This window comes from Apiospora marii, assembly GCF_038362585.1.
Source record: "Apiospora marii strain CBS 49790 chromosome Unknown utg000002l_segment0_segment0, whole genome shotgun sequence".
NCBI classification, from domain to species: Eukaryota; Fungi; Ascomycota; class Sordariomycetes; order Amphisphaeriales; family Apiosporaceae; genus Apiospora; species Apiospora marii.
The window spans coordinates 3912752-3928097 of NW_027117373.1; the positions used below are offsets into that span (position 1 = coordinate 3912752).

The window sequence follows — 15346 nt, forward strand, 5'->3', positions numbered from 1 at the left end:
GGTAGCTTCCGCGGATAAGGTATGCTTTAAATTGGCTTGGCAGCTAGGGCAGATAGATTCTACCTTCTGTTCTCGGCTGATTTAACCCGACCCATACCACCCCGTTCGTTATCACCCATCAATGGACTTCCAAGCCCAAGGGCTAATTGTCCTGCGCGTATGCACGTACTTTGATGACGATGACGATCCTAGGTTGCATTGCATGCGAGACAATTTATATGCAGGCACACTGACAATCGGCGCCATGCGTGCTTTCCTCTTTTTGATTGAGCAGAGAGGAGGGGGGATGTGTATAAGGATGGCAGCAATACCAGCCCTTGCGATTGATTGTTACTCGAACCCTTCCGGTCAATACCCATTCCCCTCCCTTTGGTTTCCCAACGGGCAGCCCAGCCTAAGTAAGGTAGGTATCCGTTAGGTTTTGTTTGCCGTATGCATGATTATTCGTCAGTCGCTACCACCGAACCTGGAAACAACTGAGAGGAGACGGAGACGAGCTCAATCACCAGAGCGCTGCCGCCAAGGATGTATCTTATCCGAATGCTTTTGCTGGCTTTGGCCGCTTTGGTACAAGCTACCGCCGACGCGAGAAATCCCCGGCAAAATGTCCTGGCCAAAAGGTCTGTCGAGGCGAAGCCGCCTTTATTCGGACACCGGGATTTGATGATGATGGACACGGAGCCGGACGTCATGTCCCCCACCGCCAACTCGCCCCGGGCCATCTCCACCCCGCTCGAGTGCTTCCAGGTCGCCGAGCCGATATTGACCGACCAGGGCCTCACTCTGCGCGGCCAAAGCGAGCCGTACGCCGATCCTCAGACGAAGCCTGCTTGCTCGCAGGTACTCATGGTACATACATTTGCCAACAGCTACGGCGCTCCTTTTGTCGGTAAGTTCAAATTTAGGTCCGCTCCCTCATGGGATCGGTGATCAGAAGCCCATATCTCATGCGATGGCATAGGGAACTACACGCCCCCTGATTGCGATTTTGATCATGTCGTGATCAACTTCACCACGTTGGTGCGGGGCCGCCAGTTTGACCGGACCGGCGTCATGTACCTGGGCGACACTGAGGTCTGGAGAACGTCCACTGCCGAACCTAATCCGTCCGGCATCCGCTGGGTGTGGCTCAAGGACATGACGCCGTTCTTGTCTCTCTGGAAGCAGCCGCAGACGGTCATATTCGACCTAGAGAATATCGTCAACGACCAGTACACGGGCCTCCTCAACACCACACTCACGGCGACCTTCTTCAAGGGCCCTGCAGATACGAACGATACTGGGTACCCGCCTGCGGATCAGATCATCCCCATCTCCCAGCGGCTAGGGTCCCAGGGCAAGCCCAGCCAGTTCACCACGCCCGAAATGAACGCGACCAGCACGGTCAGCTTCCCACGAAACGCCCGCCGCGCCGTCTTCTCGGTCGACGTCAAAGGCCAGGGCAACGAGGAGTTCTGGTGGAGCAACCTGCCGCAGAGCGCCACGCTGACCTTCAACAAGACCTACGGCGCTTATGCGGGCTACTCACCTTGGCGCGAGGTGCAGGTCACGATCGACGGGCAGCTCGCGGGCGTGGTCTGGCCTTTCCCGGTCATCTACACGGGCGGCGTCATACCCCAGCTCCACCGGCCTATTGTCGGCATCGACGTCTTCGACCTGCGGGAGCACGAGATCGACATCACGCCGTTCCTGCCCCGCCTATGCGACGGCCAGGAGCACACGTTCCAAATCGCCATTGTGGGCCTGGTCGACGACGGGTCGTCTAAGGCGTCCCTTTCCATGACCACCGAGAGCTCCTGGTATGTGACGGGCAAGGTCTTCGTCTGGCTGGACGAGGACGCGCAGTCCGTCACCACGGGCGAGGTGACCCAGATCTCCCAGAGCGCGCCGAGCATCGGTTTCGCGCAGAGGATCACGCAGAACGCCACGGGCTTCAACGAGACCCTCGACTTCGACCTGACGGTGTCCCGCCGGTTCTCCGTCAGCGCCTCGGTGAAGACGCAGAATGGCGAGAGGACGGCGACCTGGTCGCAGACGCTTGACTACTCCAACATTGGCCAGGTCTTCGCATTCGGCGACGGTGCCGTCAACAACTTCTCCATCACGGGCCTCGACCAGTCCCAGAGCGGCGGCGGGGCGGACTACGCCACCAAGTACGACTACCCCCTATTCTGCAACAGCACGCAGACCATCTCCCCCGAGGGCAACCTGACGATCACGGGGGTGCTAGACCAGGGCCTGGGCCGCGAGGTCAGCGGCGCCGCCGTCTTCCCCACGGGTCTGGAAGCCTTCGCGTCGGCGTCGTCCGAGTTCCAGGGGTCCCGGCTGCGGACCACGACCAACGGCACCGCGGTCTTCCGCCGCGCGGGCGACAACAGCTTCAGTACCGGCGACGGGCAGACGGATCAGAGCTTCGTCTTTAGCGGCATTGCTGGCGCGGCAGGCACGGACGCATCCGGGACCTTGCTGTATTCGCGTCGGGTGAACGCGGCTAACGACTCGGTCGCGGCGGATAATGAGGACGTGGTGGCTAAGGGGGTCACCGTCGTGTGATTGGCTTGGGTAGTTGATTGGGGGCGTCACGTCATTTACTAGTTTCGAGAGAGAGAGAGAGAACATTCAATAATTAGTAATACCTTACAACATGACTTGATTAAACCGCTCTCTATTTCCTGCAATCATGCGGGCAGGCCATGTAAGTTCCTTGGGCTATGTGCCTGGCAAATGATACTTCATCATAAAAGTAGGCACTACCTAGTATACTCGAGGACCGAATTCCCTCCCGGTACTCCGTGCTGAACCAAAGAACAAGAGTCTCAATGATGGGTGGCACCCACCACCAAAAAGGAAAGGAATCGGCAAAAAGGCAAAAACATACAACACCGAGAATTCCCAGGTCGCCATCGATCCTAGTACTAATTCGGCTCTCTAAGCTTTTATCTAGGGGGAGAGCGTATGCCGACCTTATGCAACAAAGTGTTCTAGAAAGGGAAGACGCCGGAGGACCACAAGCCCCTCCCCCTACGGACGACATTTGATACTATCCATAACGTCATACCAATACGGATACTCCTTCGATTCTGCAGCAGCGTCCAGATTCGGACGCTCATACGACGCGTTGAACCGGTCTTTCCATGTGCCGAACCCCGAAACGACGGTCGGCGTATTGCATTCGAGCTTAAACGGGTTCTGGCCCCCTCTATACAAGAAATCGTCGACGTCGACCCAGAGCGTCAGTCCGGCCATCTCCCAGCCGGGAGGCACGCCGATCGTCAGCTTGACGTCGCGCCATCGTAGCTCGTCGCGGACCCGCTCGAGGAAACGGCAGAAACGGGCTGTGCCGTTCATATCGTCCCCGCCGTCCTTGGGGACGAGGGAAACGTCTCGCAGCCGGACCGTCTGCAGGAGCTCCCGGGGCAGAGCGGCGAGGGTCTGGAGCAGGTCGTCCTCCTGGACGCAGAACCCGCCGAGGGCGAAGTGTCGCACCGCGGCCAGACTGGCGGGCGGGCAAACGGTCCGCAGCGAGACGCAGAAGGACTCCCACTCGCTCTCGTCCGCGAACGCATCGGTCTGGATACTCAGCGAGTGCAGCTGGGCCGCCGAGAGCGCTCGGGCGAGATGGCCCCTCGTGAACGCGGGCCAGCCGGAACGCTCCTGCGCCCCGACGAGCAGGTCGAGGTGCAAGTGCTGAAATGCGGGATGGGCCACGAGGGCGGCGAAGTCGGTCAGGGCACGGCATGGCTCCTCGAAGACGCGGACGTTGAGCCCCGTCGGGAGCTCGAAGGCGTCCAGGCGCAGCTGAGGCAGGGGGCGGTTGTCCAGATGGCGGGCCACGATGGACGTGACGGCGCGGAAAGCGGGCCAGTCCTCACCGTCGTCGTCCCATTCCTCAGCCCTAGGGACCATGTCACCGCGTACCGGCCACCCGCGCGGCACGTTGTAGATGAAGCCGGGTGGGAAGCTGCGGATCATGGGCGTCTGGAAGAGCGGGTAGAACAGGCGCCCGTGCGCGGCCGGGGTAATGGTAATAGTGCGCAGGGCCGGGAAGCGACGCTTAACCCAGGCGTCTTCGAAGGCGCGTACATGGGCGTTCGACTGTAGCACCTCTTGCTGTTGCAGCAGCAGCTGCTGGTAGAAGGCCCAAGACTCGGATATGGGCATTATTGGGCGGGTCGCCCATTCCGCTAGTTCTCGGGACTCCATGTCGGCGGATTGGACAACTTCAAGGCTTTCTTTACACGCCCGGACAAACCAGCCGGGGAATTTGTCCTCATATGGGTCGGCGTGAAACATTTGGTAGGTCTGTTCCTCTTCCACACCGTTTTCCCAGAAACTGCTATCCTCATAATGAATCTCGGAATCGCCATCCTGGGTGTCGTCTTCTGGGAGGATCGTGTCGTCCCAGACGATCTCCGTAATTTGGTTGCGGAAGACGTCGCTGTCGGCGATAGCCTGGAAGACGTCCAGGTCACGGCGATTGGCCGAGAGGAAAACACGGTCTAGACGCAAGGGCGCTATTGCCTTCAAAAGCGAACATGTCAGGCGGAGGCTCTTGATGTCACGGTTAGGAAGCTGGCGACAGATGGCGCTAACGATCTCGGTAGGGAGATGTAACATTGAGTGAGTGAGCGTTCTGGTGAGAAGAGAGTTGGATGTATCAATCAATCTGGTCATTTAGTAGGGTCGTTTAGTAACTTAAATAGATACTTAGGTGGTCCGTCTAGGTGGGGTGGTCTGAAGTGTTCCATGCAAGGCCAGGTATGAGTGTCAGTGTGCTGAGGCTGGAAATGGGAAACACCTTCAGAGATATCTGCAAGCCAAAGAAGTATGCCTACTTTGGGACGTGTCATGATTACGGGGCCATCCAGGCAAGCAGCTAGGCTTTTCTCATGGCTGAAGGAAATCACGTACGTTTCCATCACAGAAACACGAGTGACCATCGCGGAGCTTTGTCATAATGGGCATGATTCTGCCATATTGTTTCCTGGTACGGGAACTTCACGTTTGTTCTCACAATCAACCGCTTTAGATAACGGCGCGTGCCTGTTTTGAGAGGGCAAGCAATAATACATGCTGAACTTTTTTATGGTGTTAAAACCCTTGGCAATTGGGCCCTCAGAATTTCATTAAGGGCTGGATCCAAGTAGTATCTTACACATAAGCCCTTGTCTATGACCACAAGTTCTATACCGCCCCATCGCCTTGAACGCCGCCATGGGCTTCTTATGCGTAGAAGTTGACAGTCTAGAAAACAGGAGAATCAGTATCGTGGAACATAATACGTCGCGAAGGAGCTGGCAGCGGGTAATACTTACGTCCTTCTTCTTGGCCTGGACTTCGGTAATGGCGTCGACGTAGTGCTCGTGGCCGATCTTGTTCTTGCCCATCCGCAGAGCAATCATACCGGCCTCCACACAGACAGCCTTCAGCATGGCACCGCCGAACTCGTCGGTACTCCGGGCCAGTTCGCTCCAGTTGACGTTGGGGTCGACCTTCATCTTCCGCGAGTGGATCTTCAAGATCTGAGCACGCGCTTCCTCGTTAGGTAAGGGGAACTCAATCTTGCGATCGAGACGTCCGGATCGCAGCAGGGCGGGATCCAACACATCGACTCGGTTTGTGGCAGCCAGCACCTTGATACGGTCGTCCGAGGCGAAACCGTCCAGCTGGTTCAGCAACTCCAACATGGTTCGCTGCACCTCTCGATCACCACTCTTCTCGCTGTCGAATCGCTTGGTACCCACGGCATCCAACTCATCAATGAAGATGATGGCCGGCGCCTTCTCCTTGGCCAAAGCGAAACAATCTCTCACTAGCTTAGCGCCATCACCTATGAACATCTGCACTAATTGGGGGCCGGCAAGTTTGAGGAAGGTGGCATCGGTCTGAGCGGCGCAAGCTCGAGCAAGCAGCGTCTTTCCTGTTCCAGGAGGTCCATACATCAGAGCACCTAGATGACGGGTTGGTTGGTTAGTCCTTGCAGCACAATGGGTGCGGCGGGAAAAGAGAGGTCAGAAAGCAACATACCCTTGGGCGCCTTGATGCCGATCTTCTTGAAACGCTCCGCCTCCTTCATGGGCCACACAATAGCCTCCACCAACTCTTCTATTTGCTTGTCAAGACCACCAACATCAGTGTACTTCTCCGTCGGCTTCTCGTCGACTTCCATAGCCTTGACTCGGCTGTCGTACTCCGCGGGGAGGGTGTCGAGAACAAGATAAGAGTCCTTGTTAACACCAATGAGATCGCCGGGCTTCAGCTCGTTGGGGTCTACCAAACCAATCAGAGGAAGGAAGATGGTCTGTCGTGTGGATGTCTTGATGACTGCCGACTTGCCGACTCGTGTGGCGTCCAGGTCAATGTTGGCGCCCTCTTCTGAGGATTCGGCGGTGGGGTCCAGATCGAGGAGCTCGACGACGTTGCCGACGAGGTATGGTAGTTGCCTGATACGCATGTTAGCTACAGCGCGGTGCAGAGTAGACGAAGCAATGGCAATGCAGCCCGTACCGGTTGTTAGCGATCTTGTCCATGTTCTCCTTGATCTTCTCTCCCATGGTGGCCTTCTCGTGCGATAAGCGCTGGAATTCGCTCTTCATAATGCGGGCATCGTTCTCGAGTAGGCGTTTCCGCGTTTGGAGGTCTTGAGTACTGAGGGTGAGGACCTCGTCGTCGAGGATTTCCTCCACTTCGGGCTCTGCGTCCTTCATCTCGGCGTCGCCATCGGAGGGCTTCTTGTTGTCCTTGTTACCGTCATCGCCACGTCCGCTATCCTTCTTATCCTCGGGCTCGCGGCGGGAGACACCCTCCATATCTTGTGAGCTAGACATGGTGGCGGGCGAAGGTGTGGATGGCGGGGAGAAGGATTCGGTAGAGAGGGAATTGGGGGTGCCCAGAAACGGTAGAGGGAAGCGTGCGAAAAAGTGATGCTTCGTAAACGGCTGAAGATGTTGATGACAAACGTGTTGTTGGGGTGGTTGATTTGATGGAGATGATGCTGCGGCCTCTCAAGCAAGCGCAAGGCCCAAGTCCGGAGTTTAGAGCTGTGGTAGACTGGTACTGTAAGGCCACTGTACTGTGCCAGCGGGAAGGCAGGCGTGTGCTGTCGCAATCAATCAGCCTGATTCATCAAGCGGGGCACTAGATCGGAGCTTCAGGCCTCTACCTGATGCCCCCAGCCAGGGTTTCGCTGGGGCTTTAGTGCATACCAGCCCGGGTTTTTTATGCCAAGTTGCATAATGCACGATAAAGACCAGCCCGCCCTAGCATATTAGCTTACCTAAAGAGCTAAGTTAAGCTTCCATCCCGTTCGAAGCTCTGACGACGTGAAGAGAGGGTCGACTGCAGCGTCATCATCGATTTATTTTGATTCGCTAGCATCAGCCCTGGCGACTGCAGATCAAGTCGATAGTTTCACTCAACCTCGTCCTTGGGTACACGGGCCCAACTCGCATTATACACTCAGCTATCGTAAACCTGCCATAAACCTCAGGCTCATTTACCATCAATCTGGCTGGATACTTCTGGACTAGACGAGCGGCTCCTTCGTCGGATGCCGCAGGCTCCACCGCGCAGCGCTCTCGTGATAATACCACCATGACCGACCTACCCAGGAGTCCCTCCTTGACACCACAATTTTGTTTCTCGACAGTAGCACTCAGAGGTGCGCGTCCTTTTGGCGACTGCTAACATGTACGGCCATGGTCTAACAATTGGTGTTTCTAGACTTTCTGCGAATATCGCGGGGCGCTGTGGACGATTCGATCACCCAAAACCTCAATGCGCTTGTAACGCCCTCCAAAGCGGGCTTCGATCCGAATTCTACATCGGTGCGGACACCGCGCTCGCCGCTCAGGCAGATTGATCCGCAGTCATGCCAAACCTTCAAGGATCAGGTGCTGTTTCCGTCGTGGCAGTCGAGGTCTGATGTGTTGACCTACTGTGCATATGTGGCTACGAGTCCCGATCCCAATGATCCGGAGACAACCTTACGAGAGGCTGAGTCGCTACGGGATAGAGAGCGTGTGGTCAATGAGAGACTTGACCCTTACTCTGCGAGATATTTCCCTCGGGAAGCGCGGACAGAACAGCTGGCGACGCTGCTCCGGCAAGAACGGGGTGTCGAGACGATTGTGAGATCGCGAACCTGGGGTCTTGTGCGGGAGAGGTGCGGCGGCGATATAGAAGATGCAGACACAGCTTTGAACCAATGGCGGGACAAGCAAGGGGTCCCCCACTCTGCGAAGTAAACTGCAGGCTGGCTAGACTTTGGGGTACGGGTTTCGTGGGTACGAAACCCAGGCCCTTGAGCCTACTTTGTATAATCGTTAATTGGAGTGTAAGATGAGATCATTCAATGATACACCGCCGCTCGCAGGCACGCAACTTCAAATCCCATTACTTTTCCCGACAGGCGGGGTTGTATACCCCTGAATCGTAAGGGCCTTGCTTCATCACCGAGTTTGTTGTTTTTCATGGTTCCAGGTCGGGAAATGTTCGGTGGGCATGGGTGAGAGGAGCTCCGGTTTCTCGGCGCATCCCACCGCCGGATGCGGCCCCATTTAACGCTCACACTTCGTCATTTGCAGTTGGCTGTCAGGTACCTTGGCTTGAAGCACGCGACCTTGCAAGCATATATCCGATAGATGCATCGTTTGTTGACGAAATTGAGCTTCAGTATATATTGAAATTCAACATTTGCCAGCCCTCATTTCATTGAATTTAATATTGCTATCCTAGGTACATGTATGGAGTAGTGAAACTAGGAACATTCACCATCAATTGAGCTGTCCAAGTGGGCTTACATAACTTCCAAGAAAGTCCCTACCTGACAACTGGCCCACGTTTCAAGGCGGGCAGGCGGGCAGGTAGCTAGCGCACCTTATCATATCACCCCACGACGCAACTGTACCTTTCTCTAAACTCTGGCAAGCTTCCAGTTCGCGAAAAATTGCCATTCTGGACGACTTTACACCACCGAACCTCCCAATACCACCCTCGCTGGCCGACCCTTTCTTTTACCGAGCATGCCTCAACCGCTCAGCGCGAAGGAGAATTCTCTCTTTCGCCAAGTCATCCGCAATTATGAAGACAAGCAGTACAAGCGGGGTCTGAAGGCCGCCGAGCAGATTCTCAAGAAGAACCCCAAGCACGGCGACACGATGGCCATGAAGGCCCTTATAATCAACCAGCAGGGCAACACCGACGAGGCTTTTGCCCTGGGCAAGCAGGCCCTCATGGCAGACATGAAGTCGCACATCTGCTGGCACGTCTACGGCCTGCTGTACCGACACCAGAAGAACTTCGAGGAGGCAATCAAGGCATACAAGTCGGCCCTGAAGCTCGAGCCCGACTCCCTACAGATCCAGAGAGACCTGGCCTTCCTCCAGGTCCAGATGCGCGACTACCAGGGCTACATCCAGAGCAGGACAGCCATGCTTCAAGCCCGGTCCCAGGTCCGCCAGAACTGGACTGCCTTGGCTGTGGCTCACCACCTCGCGGGCGATCTGACGCAGGCAGAGACGGTTTTGACCAAGTACGAGGAATCAGTCAAGGTTCCGCCGTCCAGGCTCGACTTTGAGAACTCCGAGGCCGTCATGTACAAGAACACCATCATTGCCGAACAAGGCGACTACCAACGCGCTCTCGAGCACCTCGAGTCTATTGCCAAGACCAACCTCGACCGATTGGCTGTCATGGAGCTCCGCGCCGAATACTTGACCAAGCTGGAGAAAAAGGAAGAAGCTGTAAAGGCTTACAGGGCCCTGTTGGACCGAAATGCCGAACACCCTGAGTACTACAACAAGCTTATCGAGGTTATGGCCATCCCCGCGGAGGATACTGCTGCTAAGAAGGCAATCTACGACGAGTATGCCGAGAAGAACCCTCGCTCAGATGCTGCCAAGCGACTCCCTCTCGATTTTATTTCTGGTACGTTATGGTAATGTGGTACTACTGCAAGCAGCTCTAACGCAACTTTTTAGGCGACGTCTTCCGTGAAGCGGCCAAGAAGTATCTCACCTTCATGCTGGACAAGGGTGTGCCGTCAACGTTCGCCAACCTTAAGCACCTCTACAGTGATTCTTCCAAAAAGGAAGCTCTCGGTTCCTTAGCACATGAGTATCTCGAGGCAAAGAAATCCGATGCTGGAGACGCCAAGGCCGACGATCCGTTCAAGGGCGAGGGGGCAGCACTTTACTACCTGGCGCAGCACTACAACTACCACCTCAGTCGCGACCTGACCAAGGCTATGGAATTCGTCAACAAGGGTATCGAAAAGGCACCTGACAATGTCGAGTTCCAGATGACCAAGGCGCGGATAGTAAAGCACACTGGCAACACACAGAAGGCATCGGAAGAGATGGACAAGGCCCGTAACTTGGACTTGAAGGATCGATACATTAACACGAAAGCAGCCAAGTATCAGTTGAGAAACAACGAAACTGAAAAGGGTCTGGAAACAGTAGGCCTTTTCACCAGAAATGATTCTCCTGCTGGCCCCCTGAACGATCTTTTGGACATGCAGTGCATTTGGTTCATGACTGAGGATGGCGAGGCCCAAGTGCGGAAAGGCAATGTGGGCTTGGCGTTGAAGAGGTTCCACACCGTCTACAACATCTTTGATGTGTGGCAAGAGGACCAGTTTGACTTCCACAGCTTCTCCCTGCGGAAAGGTCAAATACGTGCTTACGTCGATATGGTTCGTTGGGAGGACCATGTCCGGGATCACCCGTTCTATTCTCGGGCTGCACTTGGCGCTGTCAAGCTCTACCTTGACATGCACGATGGCAAGACTCTGACTGATGGTGTCAACGGCGACGACAAGAACGGAGATGCTGCTGAGCGTAAAAAGGCAGCCAAGAAGGCCCGCAAGGCTGAGCGCGAAGCTGCCGAGAAGGCTGCTAAGCAGGACCCGAACAAGCCCAAGGCTGCGGTCGACGAGACCAAGAAGAAGGATGACGACCCTGATGGTCTGAAGCTCGCGGCCACCACCGAGCCGCTTGTGGAAGCCACCAAATTCCTGGTTCACCTCCTTACCTACACTCCCAAGAATCTCGAGGCGCAACTCGCTGGTTTCGAGGTCTACATGCGCAGAGGTACGTGTCACTCGCCGATGAAAGGTCTTATGTGAATGATAATAATCTAACATTTACCTACAGAGAAGTACGTTCTTGCTCTCGGCTGCCTCAACGCCGCTTTGGCCCTGGACGCCTCCCACCCTACTGTCCACGAACACACCATCCGCTTCCTCCACACCATCCGGAGCAAGATGGCATCTCTGCCACCCAAGGTACAAGAGGTGATCAAGTCCGAGTTCACCGCCATTGCGCCGTCCACGGACCTCGAGGAGTTCAACGACGAGTTCCTCGCTAAGCACAAGGGCAGTGTGCCGCACGCCATTGCCGCCATCAAGATGAAGGAGCTGGTGGATGATGAGGCAGACCAGGCTTCCATCGAGAAGGAACTCGCGGGCTTGTTGGCTGCGCCAGGCATCACCTTTGAGGATGCGCAGACGATCCTGACTGTTTTGCGGGGATCGAGAAGCAAGGAGCTTGACGGCTTCAAGAAGAAGGCCGCTGAGAAGTGGCCCGAGGTCACCGCGTTTGCATAGATTAGCTGCCAACACTACCGAGTTGGTTCCTCGGTAGTTCAAAGATCCGGCGAGCGGGTAGATGCTGCTTTCCCGGTCGGTGTCTTTTCTTCCTCCCCTGTTTTTGTTGCTGAAGGGGCACAAGCATGATTCTGCAAAAAGCATAGCCGGGGGTCCTGGCGCGCGGATATTAAAATCTCATTTGAATTCCGAGAACACAGGGAGTGTGGTTATGTGGCATTTTTGCATGAGGTTGTATGTGTACCATTGATTCCGGGAGCGGGAATGGGCTTTGTGACGAGAGAAAAAGAAAAGTTTCTAGATGTTTAGCCCTTTTCCTTATAGACCAGAGAATCAAGAACCCAAGCTCATGTGCATAGCCTTGCATGCTTCTCATGTACGAACAATGTGGTGGCTCCTGTTCTGGTATTCGTCAGTTCCAATTAGACATCACTGCACATACTCAACGACTCTCCGCCGACCAGATCATCGTATACTTGAGGAAGGAGATGCTGCATCGTCCACCGGAGATAGATTGTCCTGAAGGCCTTCAGGGGCGGTTTGGTAATTTCCATGTCTTGTGATGCTCGGTAAAAAGACGCTGTTGTTTCCGCCCACGATTCCTCACTACTGCAGGTCAGCATGTCTCACATCCGAGAGGCCCCGTGTTGTTCAGCATAGGAGAGCCCAGAAGTTCCTTTCGAAGATCCTTTGGTGAAGAATTCAAGTTTTCCCTTACTGGGGGTCGACGAAGAAAGAGTGATAGGATGTTGGGTGTGATGGAGAGGGACAGCAGAGGGCAGTGGTTGGCAAACGTCGAATGAACCCACCAACGGTCTTATAATCACCCCCTAATAAGATGCCCAAAGGTAAAGCTTAGCAGGACATCACCAAATAGGGGTGATATACTATCATCGCGGCTGGTTTTCGCTTTTACTCCAGGTCAATCTGTGCAAGTCCCTGTCTGTTTAAAGTCTGCCTAGTCAAGGTCTATGTAGGATAGGGATACCGAGGACCCAGGTGCAGAGCCAAGTGTAAGTATTCGACGGTGTAGAAGCTTGACCGCCGTCTTCACCGAACACATATCTGGATATGTGTGCACTTGCCATCCTAGCGTACAGTACGTGTATTCACTTGCATGGCACTTTGGAGAAGAGTTATGGTTCTGGCATGAGACGGTAGCTGTAGTTAGTCTGTGAATCTAGCATCCCGGGTGCGTTCCCCTGATTGGCACTGGATCTAGCGCTGAGCTAAGTTAGATGAGAAATTTATAGTGGACGGTTCCGTAGGACGCGCCGTTTGCCGGTCTGCGCGAACGTTTACGGAGTGCGCGGCTCGCCAAATTCGGGATCCAAACTATTTTGAACCATGAATCTGAGTAGTCTGTATGCTCGGGCATGAAAAATAGGCCCGTGGATTACGGAATGTAGAGATGGGTGTTCTAGACTCTTGGCCTACCTGGCTCATGTCGATGCTTTGCTCGCAACTTGGCTGCTGCCCCCAATTGCGGAAGGTTCGGGGTCAACGGGCTCCCGAGCGAGAACCTCCATGTGCTCCGATGTGGGAGGGCGGTCAAATGCGAAGCTTCGTATGCACTACTACGTACGCCTGGCCTGGCTGGTGTTCTGATTCGAGGTGACAATGAAGCTGCAAGGTGAAGCAAGCCACCACCCCTGAGTGAGCCACGATGTCATTTTTCGCCTCCCCCAGGCTTGCGGTCGTCGTGGTGCATCTTCTTTGGGTTAGCATAGCCGCGTCGTACAGTATCTGTCGCACGCGGGAGAGGGGGAAGGGGGTCCATGGGGGCTGCACGCGATTTCTTGTTTGCTTTCGAAATAAAATGTCCGAGAAATGTCTTGGCTCTCATACCTGGGGCTGGGCTGGACCTGGGCGGGTTTGCGGGAAAAAAAAAAAAAAAAAAAAAAAAGTCATCAATTAGTGACATCAGTCAAGGCTAAGCCTTGCTGTGCCTTGCGAGCTTGAAAGAAGGTGGAAGGCGTCAAAGTTGGGTGTGGTGTGGTGTGAGTGATGAAGTGGCCCAGGGCTCCGCGTTGCAACGGTTCTGGGGCCCACACCACTCCCGGCTAGCGCTCCGAGCCGATCACTGCCTTGTTTAGTATTGCCGGTGTGTAAGGCCTGGTTCTAGTCGTGCAGCTGTAGCTGTGTGCACACCTATTGACCTAGGCGCGCGCGCTGGCTGGCAAGCTGGGTGTTGCTGGCATGAATTGCCGTTTATGACCTCTCGCTTCAGGGAGCTCGCTTAGGAGTAAGGCTTGTTTCCTCCATCCCCCTGAGACGAAACCCGTCAAAAATGACTTCTGATGCACGCACGCTTGACGCATGATGATTACATCAGGGAGTCACTTTGGGGAAATTGGGTCAAGCATGCAGATACCAGGAACTGTGGGCGTTGCCGGCGCAAACGTCGACCGCTGTTTTTATGATTTCGGCCGATAGTCCGATACTGACCATGTTGGCTCCGGTTCAGTATTTGGTGACTGTTGAAAACGGGCAAAATCGTACGAGATTGGAAAAGTGGTGACGTTTGTTCCAATTGTTCCATGGTTTAAGTGGTTGGCCTCTACCGTTAACAATGCTCCTTGTACGGACGGCGCGGTTTCACCAGCCCAGGTGGAGGAAGCAGGAAGCATTGGGCGTGGAGACCCGGGCCACGGGCCACGGCTTAGACGGCCTCAGTCTTCTGGAAGTCTCGATCGAGAGTTCAGTGATTGAACGGATGCGCATTGAGAAAGGGGGGCTTGGCCGGCTCATTGATGTCGTGAAGTCTGCTCACTTGTTGCTATCAATTCTGGTTCACGCTGTGCTGTTGAAACGGCCTAGGGGGTTACGGATGCCTGGCACCTGTCCGTTTAAGATGAGATGACATGCTGGCGTGCACCCCGTGGGCCAGTCAGCATCGCCCATCCGCCCATCATCTCATCACCCATGTTGCAATTATTGGCCTGGATCTTGCAATCGCACGATGGACTGACAAGAGCGATCAGCGATCGGCAAGCCCAGAGAGAGCTATGATGGTAAACTAGAATTGCATGTTTTGTTATCCTTGATATATCCCACTGAGGTGATAATAGCAATGCAATGCCTTCCGTTTATGCTAGCAAAAATGGTTCCACATGCTGCTGGCAAAGCAAACCACTAGAATTACTAACGGCTTTCCCACTAGCCAATCCTTCTGCGGCGCGTTTAAGCAGCACGCCGCAATGCACACGTTCTGTGTGGCTTGAGGGACTGCTTCCTCGTTGTAACGAACGTGGAAAAAGAAACCGGTCGTCCTTGCATTGCTCGAGATTGAACTGCTACGCTCCTTTCGTCATATCTCTCTCAATTCGGCCGCTGTCAAATTCCCGTTTTGGCCGGTGGGTTCCCTCGGGCGTTTTCCCATTGTGGGCAAGTTTGTGACGATCTTGCAATTTCCTTGTTTTCCGTTCCTGAACCTGCATCCCTGCAACGAGGCCGTTTGAACATTTTTCAGCCACTTGTAAGTCGACTGTTAGCCTGCCTCGCTGCCTCCTCCTGCCTGCCCTCTTGCCTGTTGTTGATGATGATCAGCCCTAGAACCGTCGGGGAATCGATGCTGGCTGATTGGGCGTGGAGCCCTCTCTCGCAGGCTCGCAATGCGGGTTTCATGCGGGACCTTTTTCGAAGGAAGCCGCCAGCGTTAGCTTTCAACCGAGCGTCCCGGCAGAGAGCCTAGCATCACACATCTGCCGGCAAGCCAGCTCGCCAAGCAGTTGCACT

At 54.9% G+C, this 15346-nt stretch overlaps 5 protein-coding genes across 5 annotated transcripts; 3 read left to right on the forward strand and 2 right to left on the reverse strand.

The window, feature by feature from the left end:
- Positions 1–525: 525 nt before the first annotated feature.
- On the forward strand, positions 526–2553 carry PG985_002906 (Peptide-N4-(N-acetyl-beta-glucosaminyl)asparagine amidase A; the record flags this gene model as incomplete). Its single annotated transcript, XM_066822675.1, has 2 exons — positions 526–889; positions 962–2553. 2 exons carry the CDS (start codon positions 526–528, stop codon positions 2551–2553), a joined length of 1956 nt encoding a protein of 651 aa, XP_066690107.1.
- A 468-nt stretch (positions 2554–3021) lies between these two features.
- On the reverse strand, positions 3022–4617 carry PG985_002907 (uncharacterized protein; the record flags this gene model as incomplete). Its single annotated transcript, XM_066822676.1, has 1 exon — positions 3022–4617. One exon carries the CDS (start codon positions 4615–4617, stop codon positions 3022–3024), a length of 1596 nt encoding a protein of 531 aa, XP_066690108.1.
- A 606-nt stretch (positions 4618–5223) lies between these two features.
- PG985_002908 (26S proteasome regulatory subunit 6A) lies at positions 5224–6827 on the reverse strand (the record flags this gene model as incomplete). Its single annotated transcript, XM_066822677.1, has 3 exons — positions 5224–5244; positions 6215–6443; positions 6508–6827. The coding sequence occupies 3 exons, from the start codon at positions 6825–6827 to the stop codon at positions 5224–5226; spliced, it is 570 nt and encodes a 189-aa protein (XP_066690109.1).
- Positions 6828–7593: 766 nt separating this feature from the next.
- PG985_002909 (uncharacterized protein) lies at positions 7594–8246 on the forward strand (the record flags this gene model as incomplete). Its single annotated transcript, XM_066822678.1, has 2 exons — positions 7594–7660; positions 7723–8246. The coding sequence occupies 2 exons, from the start codon at positions 7594–7596 to the stop codon at positions 8244–8246; spliced, it is 591 nt and encodes a 196-aa protein (XP_066690110.1).
- A 777-nt stretch (positions 8247–9023) lies between these two features.
- PG985_002910 (tetratricopeptide) lies at positions 9024–11608 on the forward strand (the record flags this gene model as incomplete). The annotated part of the gene is made up of 3 exons (XM_066822679.1): positions 9024–9927; positions 9981–11093; positions 11157–11608. 3 exons carry the CDS (start codon positions 9024–9026, stop codon positions 11606–11608), a joined length of 2469 nt encoding a protein of 822 aa, XP_066690111.1.
- Positions 11609–15346: the final 3738 nt, after the last annotated feature.